Source organism: Pelophylax lessonae (assembly GCF_965119305.1).
Source record: "Pelophylax lessonae genome assembly, chromosome: 1".
In the NCBI taxonomy this organism is placed as follows: domain Eukaryota; kingdom Metazoa; phylum Chordata; class Amphibia; order Anura; family Ranidae; genus Pelophylax; species Pelophylax lessonae.
The window spans coordinates 179,905,690-179,922,889 of NC_138768.1; the positions used below are offsets into that span (position 1 = coordinate 179,905,690).

Below are 17,200 nucleotides of genomic sequence, written 5' to 3' on the forward strand. Positions count from 1 at the left end.
TAAAAAAAGCACATCCAATCCAAACATCTGGAACAAACTGTATCCGTGACCTCTGAAGAAGAGGTTAAGCCTTGAAATGCGTTAGCCATCATATATTGAGGATATTGGTCATGGATACAGTTTGTTCCAGATGTTTGTTTGTGAGTATATTTACCTTTAAATTAATAAAGCCTGTTATTGAGGATAATGCGCTAGGCCAATGCGCCCTTTTGTTCATTTCTTTTGACTCTAGTGCCTTCGGACAACCCCAGTCCTAAAGGGCAGCAAGGCCGTGGCCATTTGGGAAGCCAAGTGAGAGTACCATGGAATAACATCTCCAAACAAGTTGGACAGGGGGCCCTGTCTCTGAGTGCAGGAGAAAGGTGCTACGGCATCACATTTTCGTCTTGGTGTGTATAGAGCTGCCTGGTATAAATGGTGTGTGTACTGTACATCTGTTTGGTGTATGTGGTGTGTATAGAGCTGCCTGGTGTAAATGGTGTGTGTACTGTACATCTGTCTGATGTATGAGGTGTGTGTACTGTACATCTGTCTGATGTATGAGGTGTGTGTACTGTACATCTGTCTGGTGTATGTGGTGTGTATAGAGCTGCCTGGTACAAATGGTGTGTGTACTGTGCATCTGTCTGGTGTATGAGGTGTGTATAGGGACAGCCTGGTGTAAATGGTGTGTATACTATACATCTGTCTGGTGTATGAGGAGTGCATAGAGCTGCCTGGTTTATGAAGTGTGTATAGGGAGGGACAGCCTGGTGTATGAGGTGTGTATAGGGACAGCCTGGTGTATGAGGTGTGTATAGGGACAGCCTGGTGTAAATGGTGTGCATACTGTACATCTGTTTGGTGTGTGAGGTAGGTATAGAGCTGACTGGTGTGTATACTATACATCTGTCTGGTGTATGTGGTGTGTATAGAGCTGGCTGGTGTAAATGGTGTGTATACAGTACATCTGTCTGGTGTATGAGGTGTGTATAGGGACAGCCTGGTGTAAATGGTGTGTATACTATACATCTGTCTGGTGTATGAGGAGTGCATAGAGCTGCCTGGTTTATGAAGTGTGTATAGGGAGGGACAGCCTGGTGTATGAGGTGTGTATAGGGACAGCCTGGTGTATGAGGTGTGTATAGGGACAGCCTGGTGTAAATGGTGTGCATACTGTACATCTGTTTGGTGTGTGAGGTAGGTATAGAGCTGACTGGTGTGTATACTATACATCTGTCTGGTGTATGTGGTGTGTATAGAGCTGGCTGGTGTAAATGGTGTGTATACAGTACATCTGTCTGGTGTATGAGGTGTGTATAGGGACAGCCTGGTGTATGAGGTGTGTATAGGGACAGCCTGGTGTATGAGGTGTGTATAGGGACAGCCTGGTGTATGAAGTGTGTATAGGGACAGCCTGGTGTATGAGGTGTGTATAGGGACAGCCTGGTGTAAATGGTGTCTATTGAACAGCCTGCTGTATGAGGTTTGTATTGAACAGTCTGGGGTATGATATGTGAATAGAGCAGCATGGACAGCTTCACCCTGAGCCACTGAGCTTTACATGCAGTGTGGTGTACCTGCGTTTTTGGTGCAGGTTAGCTGCACTTTGCCATAGACTTCTATTATGTTCCACGGTTTTGGTGCAATTTCTGAAAAACCCACCAAAAACCACAGGACATAATGGAAGTCTATGGCAAAGCACAGCTAACCTGCACCAAAAATGCAGGTACACTGTGCTACACCAACGTTGCGGCCAAATGCAGTGGGGCAGTGTGAAGCTGCCCCATAGGGTTTGAGGTGTAGGTATAGAAGTCTGTATCGGGTAGTCCCATGTATGAGATGCGTATACAGTTGCTGTAAGTCAGATATGAACATGGATTTCAGGCCTCATTCATGTCAGCACCAGGGAAACATTGTTCGATTAAATGACTGTGAAACATCTACATGAGCAACTGTCTGTAAAAGGCCTTGTTACTTGTTATAGTCTCATAAGGAAAACAGTATTTGATTCTGAACATGCGATGACTGTTTGCCTATAAGCTCTACGACTTCTTTAATGCTTTCCTGAGGTCACTATAGAAATTTACCAAGGAACCCGCCATAGCAAAGTCAACAGTGCTCTGTGGAAGCATCCCCCTCAGATCCGTCTGTATGTAACCCGTCAGAAAACTGTGCTCCGGGCAGCTCTGTAGAGGCACACAAAACCAGCCACAAGGGTGATTGAAGCCACGGACACAATGTGGATGGCCACTTTCATGTTCAATGCTGACACCTGCGTGAGTGAGCAAACAAAGACAATGGATTAGACTACAAGTCTTTACATTTTTATAACTCTGTTTTTACGGATGTACAGTATTATCTATGAAGAAAAGTATGCATGCAATGTTTGTGTCACATTATCATATGTAAAGTCAGTCTTCACCAAGGTGACCCTAAGTTTTAAACATACTGTCACCCATCAAAAATGTGCTGAATTTACAAACTCAGTCTGTATTCATCTCCATGTTGACCTTGCCCCTGTAGTTCCCTCAGCTGGAATGTTACACAAGACTGATATGGAAATGGGGTAAGTCAAAGTTCAACAACGTAAACTACAAGCACAGGGCTAACATTTCCGTAATGGAATGTAAGAATAGCAGAAGACACCAGAGTCACCCTTATAAAATCCCCTTTCCATCTTCGTTCTACTGAAAATAATGGATTATTCTAGTTTTAAAATGGCAAACATGCTAAGTAAACACCTGGCAAGAAGTCTACATCCATCTTTGCACATTCTTACCTCATCATTGTAATAATCTGAAGAAAATCTGTGGTAATAAAGCTTTAAGCTGCAGCAAAACAATACTGAAATCAATACTTCCTCCAAAAAAGCAAAACACTGATGAGCCTTTTTTTCATAAGGTACTTGATAATTATTAGCTCTTCATAGCTGCCAAGATATTCCCATGAGCAGACATTGGTTGAATACTGCTCATCAAGTGAGCGCCGAGCCCGCTCAGGGTCTCCTATTCATCAATACTGCAAAGTAGATCTGAATCAGTGCCCTTCAGCAAACGAATAGCTCCATAGGGGCCACAGATTAATAGCAAAGTCTTTTATATGGCAACTACTGTGTATTTTCAGTGTTCAGACATTTAAAATTATTAATATTATTAAGTTAATTTGAAAGTAATTTTTGACATCATAGTTTTAAGCGCTTGTTGTTTGGCTACAGCTGCACAGATGATTTTTAGTAGTTTAGACACACTACTAAGATCACCAGCAATTAACCACTTAAGCCCCGGAAGATTTTACCCCCTTCCTGACCAGGGTTTTTTTTGCGATTTTTTACTGCGTGAATTTAACGGACAATTGCGCGGTCGTGCGACGCTGTACCTAAACAAATTTGACGTCCCTTTTTTCCCACAAACAGAGCTTTCTTTTGGTGGTATTTCATCACCTGTGCAGTTTTTTGATCATGCGCTATAAACAAAAAAAGAGAGTCAATTTTGCAAAAATAACAATATTTTTCACATTTTTTTATATGAAATTCCCCCAAAAAAATGTAAAAATCAAATTTTTTTAACATTTTCGGCCAATTTGTTTTATGCTACATATGTTTGGTAAAAAAAAATCGCAAAAAGCGTATTTTGATTGGTTTGCGCAAAAGTTATCGCGTTTACTAACAAAGGGAAAGATTTTTGTCATTTTTGGTGTTTTTTTTTTTTAACAAGTAATGGCGGCGATCTGCGATATTTTTTGCGGGACTGCGACATTGCGGTGGACAGATCGGACCCTTGACTGACATTTTTGACACTTTTGGGGTTACCAGTGACATTACTGCAGTAATCAGTGCTATACATATGCACTGTTACTGTAAAAATGACACTGGCAGGGAAGGGGTTAACTGTATTGGAGAGGGAGGGGTTAAGTGTGTCCTAGGGGCGTGTTTCTAACTGTGATTGGATATGGCTACTAGTGTAAAAACAGAGATCAACGGTCCTACATAGTAGAACCGTCTGATCTCCATTTTTACACAGGGGAGAATGACAGGCGGCTTGTTTACATTAGCCGCCTGCCTTTCTCCCTTCCTGGCGAACAATCGCGAGTGACCGGCGGACATCGGGTCCACCGGTCACACGCACTGACTTGTTAGGGAACGAGCCGGGGCGGGCGAGCGCCTCAGCGGGTGCGCGCTCGCCCGCTTTTGGCTCACAAGCCAGTGACAGGCTAGTGACGTACCGGTATGTCACTTTGCCTGGCCGGGGCTGACCGCCGCAGTATATGTACTTGCGGCGGTCGGCAAGTGGTTAATCTCTAAGGCTAGGTTCACATCTGTGTGGGTGGTGTCGCTGCAGGGTCCACAACCACCCACACAGAGAAAAGTGTTACCCACGGGTGGGTGCCATTCATTTTAATGGCACGCCGCTTGAACTGGAAATCGCACCTGTACTGGGAACCTCGGTTCCTGTGCAAGCTGCGATCTCAAAAATAGTGCAGGGACTTCTTTCCTGCATCTCACAGAGCACTGCAGCCATTTCAAATGAATGGGCATTTGTGCCCACGCAAACTGCACAGGTGTGAACCTAGCCTAACAGCAGTAACTGATCATTAATAGCATCAAAATATCACCAGTAAAAGCTAATCGATACTTTTCAGGTTCTTTGTTTTTCATCAAGTATACAAAAAGACTCATTACATCTTATCTTTTTGAAATTGAAACATGAAAAGCAAATTGTAAAATGTTACTGAAGGTAACCCAAAGCTGTGGGATGTAAGCCATATAATTTTGTACTGAAACAATGTAAAAAAACATAGATGGTCAAAGGTCAGTTTAACATGAGAGAAAGAACAAAATAAACCTGAACAATATAATGGGGTGGGCAACTACATGGCAGATGAGGTTTAATGTTGAAAAATGTAAAGTAATGCACTTGGGCATCAGAAACACAAAAGCAAGCTACTCACTAGGGGGGGGGGGGGAACCTCTGGGGGAATCTAAGATGGAAAAGGACCTGGGGGTACTAGTGGACAACAAGCTTGGCAGTGGCATGCAATGCCAAGCCACTGCAAGCAAAGCCAACAAAATACTGGGATGTATAAAAAAGGGGATTCACTCCAGAAATAAAGAGATTATTCTCCCACTCTACAAGACTCTGGTCCGGCCACATCTGGAGTATTCCATCCAGTTCTGGGCACCGGTCCTTAGGAAGGATGTGCTGGAACTGGAGAGAGTCCAGAGAAGGGCAACAAAAATAATTAGGGGAATGGAGGACATCAGCTATGAGGAAAGACTACAAGCCCTGAACTTATTCTCTCTGGAGAAGAGATGCTTGAGGGGGGATATGATATCAATGTACAAATACTGTACTAGTGATGACCCTAGCATAAGGAACAAACTTTTCAGAGAAAGGGATTACAATAAGACACGTGGCCACTCACTAAAACTAGAGCAAAAAATGGTTTAACCTTAAAATACGTAGGGGGTTCTTTACTGTCAGAGCAGTAAGGATGTGGAATTCTCTTCCACAAGCAGTAGTATCAGCAGGGAGCATCGATAGTTTCAAAAAACTATTAGATGGGCACCTTAAAGACCACAACATACAGGGGTATACAATGTACGGTTAACAGCAAACACACACACACATCATAGGTTGAACTGGATGGATTGATGTCTTTTTCAACCTCAGAAACTATGAAAGCCTCCCTGTCTGTATAACTTCATTTCTGACACTTCAAAGGGAGTGAAGGGAATAAGAAAATGGAAAAGGGGATAAAACAAGGGAGTAAAACTAAAGGGGTTTTAAATCCTAAAGCTAAGGGCAGTTACTATATATACAGTATATGATGTCAACAACATTTGGTCATATAGCATACAATAATAATAAAATGTAAAAAAGTACCGCAGGTTAAAAGTCCATTTTCATAGCTGGTGGTGTAGGAGAAGTCAACGAACTCTCTTGGGGAAATAATATTCAGTAGTTGCCCAGCAGTCATGTATCGCATCACACAACAATTCTGCCAACCAAAGCAAAATAATGGTCAGGGATTGGTAAATGGTACATTATAATCCCCAATTATTGGTCAAGATTCTCTTTTTCCCTTTAGCTGTCATTCTCTAGCCATAGATATGCTCAAATCTTGATCGTCCCTATGGTTACTGAAAAATAACTGATAGAGAGAAGAGGCATATTTTCACCATAGATAAGATAAGCAGTAAGAGCGCAGCAGGAGCTGCTTAAAGTGGTAGTAAACCACGTTTTTTTTTCTTTCTTTTAAACCTGCAAGGCAAAATTATAATGTGCTAGTATGAATAACATACTAGCATATTATGTGAAACTTACCTTAAAACCAAGCCATCCAGCACCGCTGACAGGGCTTCTATCTTCACCCGGTCTTCCTTCCATGTTGGCGGGCTCTGGTCCTTTGATTGGACGAGATGCTGTTGACGGTACAGGGCTCTGAAGAATTAACATGGTATGCTGTTCCTTCAGAGTGTCCTAAACGCACATTTAGGACATATTTACTGCTCCTATAGGTAAGCCTTACTTTGGGCTTACTTATAGGTAAAAAGTTCCATGGGGGTTTACTCCCAATTTAAGCTGGACACAGACAATAGACAATAAATAATGGTCCTTGATGCAAAAATATTGGTTGGAAGCAGTCACCATATGTATGTCTACCTTCAGTCCTAACCATATACCCCATCTAGAGATTTCAAGGGGATGGTCTAGCATAATTCCTCCCAGTTGATAATGATGTTCTCCTAAATAACCTGGAGGAAGTGCTATGTGGGTACATTCCACTCTTTTCCTTACATGCATTAGCTTTATGCGCTGTTTTAATAACCTTTAATGTCTATGAGCAGGAGATGACAAAATTGGCCATTTTTTTGCTTAAAGTGACATTACAGTCTATTTTTCCCATAAAAACATACAAATAACATTACTTACATGTGTTACCTTTTTCCCTAATTAATTTACTCATTCGAATTTACTTTGCAAGTTTATTTATTTTTCTGGCCATCCTAACACATTCCCAGTTCTATGTCTGCCCACTGTGCTCGAGACCTATGGAGTCCTGTATGAGTCTCCTGTACCTGCATATTCCTGCCCTGTACTCTATGTGCAACTAATGCAAGCAACACATACACAGGCAGTGCAAGATGGACACACAGCAAAAGCTGTCAATCACCGCTGCAGAAGAGGAGGAGAGGTGTGGCTTTTGCTGCGTGCGGCACTTGCAGCGGCTGCATGTAGAGTTGTAGTACAGGGAGGAAGCGTGCATATACAGGAGACTTGTACAGGTCTCTATAGGTCCAAGAGCAGAGTGGACAGACATAGAACTCTCCATAGGTCGGGAGGCACAGTGGGCAGACATAGAACACTCCATAGGTTATGAGGCACAGTGGGCAGACATAGAACACGCCATAGGTCAAGAGGCACGGTGGGCAGACATAGAACACTCCACAGGTTATGAGGCACAGTGGGCAGACATAGAACACTCCATAGGTTATGAGGCAAGTGGGCAGACATAGAACACGCCATAGATTATGAGGCACAGTGGGCAGACACATAGAACTCTCCATAGGTCAAGAGGCACGGTGGGCAGACATAGAACACTCCATAGGTTATGAGGCACAGTGGGTAGACATAGAACTCTCCATAGGTCAGTAGGCACAGTGGGCAGACATAGAGTGCTCCATAGGTTATGAGGCACAGTGGGCAGACATAGAACTTTCCATAGGTCGGGAGGCACGTGGGCAGACATAGAATACTCCATAGGTTATGAGGCACAGTGGGCAGACATAGAACTCTCCATAGGTCGGGAGGCACGGTGGGCAGACATAGAACACTCCATAGGTTATGGGGCACAGTGGGCAGACATAGAACACTCCATAGGTTATGAGGCACAGTGGGCAGACATAGAACACTCCATAGGTCGATAGACACAGTGGGCAGACATAGAGTGCTCCATAGGTTATGAGGCACAGTGGGCAGACATAGAACTCTCCATAGGTCATGAGACACAGTAGGTGGACATTGAACGGGGATTGTGTCAGTGCAGCTGAGGAACAACCTAAAAAGTACACTCAGAGCTGGAAAGTTATTGAAAAAAAGATAATACATGTAGGTAATGTTATTTTCTATCTGTTTTATGAAAAAATATGGACTTTAATGTCACATTATAAATCTGGAGTTTTCTGCTGTATCTCCTTGTCAGTGCTTGCAATGTGAAAATGAGTTATACTGTTAACCTGTGTTAGAAAACTCCACCCAGACATACGTTTTAATATTCAGAACAATTTGTCTTTACAAAAGAAATGCACTGGATTGCTACTGCTTGGAAAACTGACTTTAAGTCAGCCAAAAAAATTTTTTCGTTTTAGCTTTGGATAGAGTAGGGAAGGAATAAGACCCCTGCCAGGGTATTCCTTCCCATCTGTGTATCACTGGGTACATTTCCCTTCACTTCCTGTATTTGAGAGATGCAATAGAAAGTTGGAAGGAAATCTTCCAAAGTGAGGCGAATTACTCTTTTATACAGATTTCGTTGGGCAGGTGTCCACATTGGACAATTTGCTTATACCTACTGTTCTGGGGACAACTTTAAACTTTTAGATTTCCCCTCCATTTCTTGGTGCCAGTGGTTACCAGTACAAACAAAGGGGTGAATCAGTGGGGACACAGACAACATTGAAAACTTAAAAAAGAAGTTTGGTGTTTAAAAAAAACCAAACATTATACTCACCTAAGTGGATTGCGCATTTGTGTGATGCAGCATCTGTCCCTTGCCAGGTCTGTAGTGAGAGCTGAGCGATCAAACACCACTGATTGCTCAGTTCTCCCCCTCCACTGTGAGCAGAGAGCCGTGATTCTCAGTCAACAGTTCTCTGCTCTCCCCTCACTGGAGCGCTGGACTGTGGAGGGGGCAGTTCTCTATGAGGCTTTGCCCATACTTCTCCTTTAACAAAGGGTCTAAACCCTCCTACATACTATCCAAAACTAAAAAAAGCCCAAAAAAACACTTTAAAATTGATCTCTACTGTGGCACTACATTACCATAACGGGTTCACAAACATTGGACGGGGTGTTATTTGTTTTAACCAACAATGTATTTTTGGATTTTCTAATCTTTGACCAATTCCTGCTCATGCTGTTCTTGTAAAACTATTTAGAGCTTTTTTGGATAATCAAAAATGACTAAATCTGTTTTGAAATGAAAAAAAAAAAATCCCAACCTAAAAACACTGACCTGTTCTAGATCCTTAATTATTTCCATTGTAGTCATTAAGCTGTCCCACTGCAGCCTGTATGGTCCAGGTCGGATATAGTCAACAATTTTGTTTGTAACATCTTTCACAACACCTTCAACCTTGTAGCTTTAAAAAATAAAAGAGGAAAAAACTGTCACAAAAACAAAATTGTATTTTACACATTGAAAAAGATAAAACCAAATATATATATAATACAAATTTGCTGATCTGGCATCACATAACGAGAGTGTAGGATTATTAAGTATATATTGAATTATCAGACATGCAAAATACAAACATAGGTGCACTTGTTTTCCTCCTGTTAAATCAGCCTTGTTGGTGATTAATTAATTTGCCAAGAAACTCCCAGGCCGAGTAACTGACAAAATTTGACCAGTTCAGCAGGGACCAGCCAAATTTCCATCAGTGTGTGTTGGTCCCTGCAAGACAGAAGTCAATGTTTGGTTGACTTCTTTTGAAGAGACATATTGGAAAATGTTCCTTGATTGTTAGCTGCAACCAATTGGCTAACCAAAAACAGCTGCAGCCGCTAATCAGTGTACAGTCAGGTCCATAAATATTGGGACATCGACACAATTCTAATCTTTTTGGCTCTATACACCACCACAATGGATTTGAGATGTGCTTCCACTGCAGACTTTCAGCTTTAATTTGAGGGTATTCACATCCAAATCAGGTGAAAGGTGTAGGAATTACAACAGTGTGTATTTGTGCCTCCCACTTTTTAAGGGAACAAAACTAATGGGACAATTGGCTGCTCAGTTGTTCCATGGCCAGGTGTGTTATCCCCTCATTATCCCATTTACAAGGAGCAGATAAAAGGTCCAGAGTTCATTTCAAGTGTGCTATTTGTATTTGGAATCTGTTGCTGTCAACTCTCAATATGAGATCCAAAGAGCTGTCACTATCAGGGAAGCAAGCCATCATTAGGCTGAAAAAACAAAACAAACCCATCAGAGAGATAGCAAAAACATTAGGTTTGGCCAAATCAACTGTTTGGAACATCCTTAAAAAGAAAGAACGCACCGGTGAGCTCAGCAACACCAAAAGACCCGGAAGACCACGGAAAACAACTGTGGTGGATGACTGAAGAATTCTTTCCCTGGTGAAGAAAACACCCTTCATAACAGTTGGCCAGATCAAGAACACTCTCCAGGAGGTAGGTGTATGTGTGTCAAAGTCAACAATCAAGAGAAGACTTTACCAGAGTGAATACAGAGGGTTCACCACAAGATGTAAACCATTGGTGAGCCTCACAAACAGGAAGGCCAGATTAGAGTTTGCCAAACATCTAAAAAAGCCTTCACAGTTCTGGAACAACATCCTATGGACAGATGAGACCAAGATTAACTTGTACCAGAGTGATGGGAAGAGAAGAGTATGGAGAAGGAAAGGAACTGCTCATGATCCAAAGCATACCACCTCATCAGTGAAGCATGGTGGTGGTAGTGTCATGGCGTGGGCATATATGGCTGCCAATGGAACTGGTTCTCTTGTATTTATTGATGATGTGACTGCCGACAAAAGCAGCAGGATGAATTCTGAAGTGTTTCGGGCAATATTATCTGCTCATATTCAGCCAAAAGCTTCAGAACTCATTGGACGGCGCTTCACAGTGCAGATGGACAATGACCCGAAGCATACTGCGAAAGCAACCAAAGAGTTTTTTAAGGGAAATAAGTGGAATGTTATGCAATGGCCAAGTCAATCACCTGACCTGAATCCGATTGAGCATGCATTTCACTTGCTGAAGACAAAACGGAAGGGAAAATGCCCCAAGAACAAGCAGGAACTGAAGACAGTTGCAATAGAGGCCTGGCAGAGCATCACCAGGGATGAAACCCAGCGTCTGGCGATGTCTATGCATTCCAGACTCCAGGCTGTAATTGACTGCAAAGGATTTGCCACCAAGTATTAAAAAGTAAAAGTTTGATTTATGATTGTTAATCTGTCCCATTACTTTTGGTCCCTTAAAAAGTGGGAGGCACATATACAAACTGTTGTTATTCCTACCCCGTTTACCGGATTTGGATGTAAATACCCTCAAATTAAAGCTGAAAGTCTGCAGGTAAAGCACATCTTGTTTGTTTCATTTGAAATCCATTGTGGTGGTGTATAGAGCCAAAAAGATTAGAATTGTGTCAATGTCCCAATATTTATGGACCTGACTGTATGTGTTACTGCTTATCGAATTGCATAGTTCAGAATACAACAAACATTTAAGAACTTATAGAAAAAGACAAGAATACATAGTAAAAACCATGAATTGGCAGCCTTTATCTCCCTCCCCCGAGTGGGAACTATCTGTAAGCGGATTTTGTCCACCGTGGACTTTAATTCACTAGGGAGGAGGTAGTGAATTCTATTGGCATTTACATTATTGGAGGTTCAAATACCAAAAATTCTTTAAATAGAAGCTCTTGGATTGTGGTTGCCTTCACATCTCTGTTTTTGGCATCACACAATATTGACACATAGTGGAAGGCAGAAGTAACTGAGTGTTAGGGCCCTTTCACGCGGGCGCTCCGTATGTCCGCAAATCATCCTATTTTTTTGCGGATGATTTACGGACATAATGTAAGTCAATGGCATTGCGGATGTCAGCGGAATACCATCCGCTGACATCCGATTTTCTTCCTTTCAGTTCTGTTCCGTTTTTTGGAATGGAACAGAACCCTATTTTTCATCCGTTCAAAAAACGGAAAGGAAGGAAAATCGGATGTCAGCGGTGTCATCCGCTGACATCCGCAATGCCCATAGACTAACATTATGTCCGTATATCATCCGCAAACGGATGGGATGATATGCGGACATACGGAGCGGATGACACAAATGTCATCCGCTCCGTGAAAAAAAAAAAAGTGATGGAGCGGATCGCAATGCGGTCCGCTCCGTGTGAAAGAGCCCTTAATGAATTGACAACTGTCACAGAGGCTGTGTGGATTAGCAAATAGCACTTCATAATTTAAATACTGTATAGATGTACCTGATGAGATATTTTGGGGGTTTTGTGTTATGCAGCAGCTAAATTTGGACATATAGGTACACAAAGCGCCAAGTAGACATGTAAAATCCTTTGTATTGCACGTAGTATGTAATTATTACATTAACTTTAAATTTAATAAACATTCACTAACTATTACTATGCTCACTGTAATGTGTTTTTTTTTATTAATTTGAATATAAAGTCAGCATCCTATATCCGTGGATCTGCTAATTATCCTGCACAAGTTTTTTTACTGAAAATAACTACGGTTTTGTTTTTTTTTATTTTTATTTTGAATGGCTCAGATTTGTGGCATGTTTACAATAAGGCCACATTCACACGGGCAGCTGGGATTGACACTTTGTGCACGTCCAGCCACGATCACTGCAAGTAATCGATGGCTGTGCAAACAGTCTCAAATAGCCGCAGCTGCCGACAGCCTGTCATAACCATGTACGGCTTGGCAGCCACAGCTATCCGCACACAACTGTCAATTACAGCAGCAGGAGTCAGTCGATGTTTGCTGCTGGGATTCGCAATATGGCTTAACACCCATGCAATTAATATTAAAGTACATTCACAAAGCCGTGATGAAGTCTACTGGATGAAACATGTAGTGCACATTCAAAACGTATGGTGCTGCAACGCATGTGGTTTTGAGTACTGTGGTGCACTGCATTAGCACACAGCAGAAGACACAGAGGCTGATTTACTAAAACTTGAGCACTCAGAATCTGGTGCAGCTGTGCATAGTATCCAATCATCTTCCAACATCAGCATGTTCAATTAGGCTTTGACAATAAGCCCCCTTTCACATCAGCGCCATTTGACATGCAAAATCACAGCCTATTGCCAGCAACGGCACTGTCCCAATTGCTGCAACACCCACTTTGCGGATCCACACTAATTTCCAAAAGTAGTTCTGCACTACTTTTGGTGACTTCAGGGGTGATTTTAATAGACATCTGTACATGAAGCCGAACAGATGTCATTCAAATCGCCCCCGAACGTTCAGTGTGAACGAGGGCTAAAACCTGGAAGCTGATTGGTTTCTCTGCAGAATTGCACCAGATTTTGCACTCTCCAGCATTAGTAAATCTTCCCCACAGCGCTTTGTTTTGCACTGGAGGTGTGCAGGGTTTAATAGAAATAGAACATTCTAGTAATGCCCATTTACCATGTGTTAACAAACTGTGCTGATGTGAATGGGCCATTGCACCTGGGAAAACTGTGCTGATGTGAATGGGCCATTGCACCTGAGAAAACTGTGCTGATGTAAATGGGCCATTGCACCTGAGAAAACTGTGCTGATAAGAATGGGCCATTGCACCTGAGAAAACTGTGCTGATGTTAATGGGCCATTGCACCTGAGAAAACTGTGCTGATGTGAATTGGCCATTGCACCTGGGAAAACTGTGCTGATGTAAATGGGCCATTGCACCTGAGAAAACTGTGCTGATGTGAATGGGCCATTGCACCTGGGAAAACTGTGCTGATGTTAATGGGCCATTGCACCTGAGAAAACTGTGCTGATGTGAATTGGCCATTGCACCTGAGAAAACTGTGCTGATGTTAATGGGCCATTGCACCTGGGGAAACTATGCTGATGTGAATGGGCCATTGCACCTGAGAAAACTGTGCTGATAAGAATGGGCCATTGCACCTGGGAAAACTGTGCTGATGTGAATGGGCCATTGCACCTGAGAAAACTGTGCTGATGTGAATGGGCCATTGCACCTGAGAAAACTGTGCTGATAAGAATGGGCCATTGCACCTGAGAAAACTGTGCTGATGTTAATGGGCCATTGCACCTGGGAAAACTGTGCTGATGTGAATGGGCCATTGCACCTGGGAAAACTGTGCTGATGTGAATTGGCCATTGCACCTAGAAAAACTGTGCTGATGTGAATGGACCATTGCACCTGAGAAAACTGTGCTGATGTGAATGGGCCATTGCACCTGGGAAAACTGTGCTGATGTAAATGGGCCATTGCACCTGAGAAAACGGTGCTGATGTGAATGGGCCATTGCACCTGAGAAAACTGTGCTGATGTGAATGGGCCATTGCACCTGGGAAAACTGTGCTGATGTGAATGGGCCATTGAACCTGGGAAAACTGTGCTGATGTGAATGGGTCATTGCACCTGGGAAAACTGTGCTGATGTTAATGGGCCATTGCACCTGAGAAAACTGTGCTGATGTAAATGGGCCATTGCACATGGGAAAACTGTGCTGATGTGAATTGGCCATTGCACCTGGGAAAACTGTGCTGATGTTAATGGGCCATTGCACCTGAGAAAACTGTGCTGATGTTAATGGGCCATTGCACCTGAGAAAACTGTGCTGATGTAAATGGGCCATTGCACCTGAGAAAACTGTGCTGATGTGAATGAGCCATTGCACCTGAGAAAACTGTGCTGATGTGAATGAGCCATTGCACCTGAGAAAACTGTGCTGATGTGAATGGGCCATTGCACCTGGGAAAACTGTGCTGATGTGAATGGGCCATTGAACCTGGGAAAACTGTGCTGATGTGAATGGGTCATTGCACCTGGGAAAACTGTGCTGATGTTAATGGGCCATTGCACCTGAGAAAACTGTGCTGATGTAAATGGGCCATTGCACATGGGAAAACTGTGCTGATGTGAATTGGCCATTGCACCTGGGAAAACTGTGCTGATGTTAATGGGCCATTGCACCTGAGAAAACTGTGCTGATGTAAATGGACCATTGCACCTGAGAAAACTGTGCTGATGTGAATGAGCCATTGCACCTGAGAAAACTGTGCTGATGTGAATGGGCCATTGCACCTGGGAAACTTGTAGGGGTAATAAGGTCTGTTTTACGTATTTGGAAAAAAGTAACAGGAATCACTTATAAAACAAATACAATTATGAACAACATTAATGTTTGTTAGATACTCACAGGCAGCCTCCAAATTCCTCAGATGGTTTTCGCCACACAGTTACATCACTCTGTAAAGTAGAGAGGTCCAGGTCAGCAATACTGGTTCAAGATTTAGATGACTGAGATAGTAGAACATATAACATAGCTACTGTAGATATCCTATCACAAAGATTACCAACAATAGGCTATACATTATTAGAAAGCGTGAAATATACATTAGTGAATAATTAGCTTAAAGTGGAACTCTACCCATAACAACTTGATAAAAAATAAAGCTCTTTAGCAAGGAACATACATTCCACATTTATAATTATGCTATTATATTAATATAGCAATAATCACTGTCTTCTCTCCGCAGGGACAGCTTTCCCCTCCAACCCCCACTGGGAAAAGATAATTACTCTTCAGAAGGGATTCCCCTGTCATCACTGCCTGTGTCCTGGGAATCAGAAATGTGTTTTTTTTTAGACTTGAAGTTCAGTTTTACTGTTGGTTCACACTGATCCGACCCGACTTCGGGCGACCAATGTCGTCGCCCGTGCACCGCGACTTCGGCACGGCTTGCAACGACTTCACATAATGGAAGTCAATGCAAGTTGCTCCGACTTTAAAAAAAAAAGGTGCAGGAACCTTTTTCTAAGTCGGAGCGACTTGAGTCGCTCCTATTAGAATGGGAACCATTGCACAGGATGGACCGCTACTTGTCAGGCGACCAAGTCGCCTGACAAGTCGGAACAGTGTGAACCGGCAGTTAAACTTAAAGCGGAACTAAACCTTCCTATCCTTTTCAGCCAATGAAGCTGCCTCTGTTTGAACCGCAACTGCCATGGTGCTGCATATGTGATCAGTTATGACACTGGTCAGTTGATGATTTGACATTTTGCTTGAAAGCACAATCAATGTGACAGTTAGCATTTCCGACACGCCCGAAACCATTAAATTGGTGCGTTTAGTTCCACTCCCAGCTACAAAAGCCACCTCCCATAGACTCACACTAGCATCATTTACCTCAATTTACCTTTAATATTCAATGCTGCAATGTAGTAAAATAAGGGTAGCATTGACAAATGCTATAGTTCACTTTGTGCTTTGATGTGCAATATTTTTTCATACTTCACACAATGAATGTAAAAATTACATTTTTTTGGTTACTTTATTTTGTAGGAAATGTGTGCTGACTTATGTCATACTACTATCAAAATGGGTAACCCTAAAATACCATGGCTGTAGGTGCCACTGCTCTGAAATCACATATCGGCTGGTCATGTGACCAAATGAGTAAGCAAGGCAAACAGTAGGGGGTGACAAACCAACCAGGAAGTCCACCTGAACTGTGATTCTCGGTCTGTTTTTAAGGTCATTTTCAGGGATTTTCTACAGAGTGTAAAATAGTCACTTAAAGAATAGGGCAAGTCCCTGGAACGCGTCATTCACACCCCCTCTCCCGACATTCACTGGGCACTTGACAGCTGTCATCCTCGTGTGCAGCCTAGAACGCCACCGCTGCCAATACCCATACCTGGAGCTGGCTGACGCTCTGTCATCCTCAGTCTCTGTTTTGCTCAGTGATGTCTACAGCCTCACACTGATTACAGCTGCTTGGTCCCAGGTGTTCCCTATCCATGCTGTTTCATGCTAACTTCTATGTAAGGCTGGCCATACATGTTCAATTCTCTTGTACAATTTTCTGTTAGATTTACCAAAAAACATATAATATGAGGTCAAAACTAAACAATGCTTTCAATTGAATCCTATAAGTCAGGCCTTTGTACTACAAAGTTGAAGGTAAATCTAAAGAAAATTGTATAGAAAATTGTAAGAAAATTGTATAATGTATGGCCAGCCTTAGGCCCCTTTTACACATTAGTTCAGTCACGTTTTTTTTTGTCATCAGATTTTTTTAGTTCATCCTTTGCCATCAGTTTTTCATCTGTTGTCATCTGTTTTTCATCTACTTCATCCGTTTTTCATCCGTTGTCATCCCTTTTTCATCCATTGTGATCTGTTTTTCAGCCTAAGTGTGCTGCTTATTTTAATAAAGTGTTTTTGAATTGGAAACTGATCTCAGC

The 17,200-nt window shown here is 42.4% G+C and overlaps 1 protein-coding gene and 1 long non-coding RNA gene across 2 annotated transcripts in view; one reads left to right on the forward strand and one right to left on the reverse strand.

The window, feature by feature from the left end:
• Nucleotides 1-388: 388 nt before the first annotated feature.
• On the forward strand, nucleotides 389-1,625 carry LOC309546435. Its single transcript, XR_014224936.1, has 4 exons — nucleotides 389-478; nucleotides 545-719; nucleotides 863-1,046; nucleotides 1,190-1,625. It is a non-coding gene; the product is annotated as an uncharacterized lncRNA (long non-coding RNA).
• Nucleotides 1,626-1,924: 299 nt separating this feature from the next.
• STARD4 (StAR related lipid transfer domain containing 4) overlaps nucleotides 1,925-17,200 on the reverse strand; it is a 33,455-nt gene continuing 18,179 nt past the window's right edge. The window contains exons 3-6 of the mRNA XM_082246072.1: nucleotides 15,150-15,199; nucleotides 9,217-9,343; nucleotides 5,865-5,979; nucleotides 1,925-2,254 (exon numbers count right to left, since the gene is read on the reverse strand). Of these exons, the coding sequence (XP_082102198.1) occupies nucleotides 2,025-2,254; nucleotides 5,865-5,979; nucleotides 9,217-9,343; nucleotides 15,150-15,199 (522 nt within the window). The 3' untranslated portion in view covers nucleotides 1,925-2,024. The remainder of the gene's footprint in view (nucleotides 2,255-5,864; nucleotides 5,980-9,216; nucleotides 9,344-15,149; nucleotides 15,200-17,200) is intronic.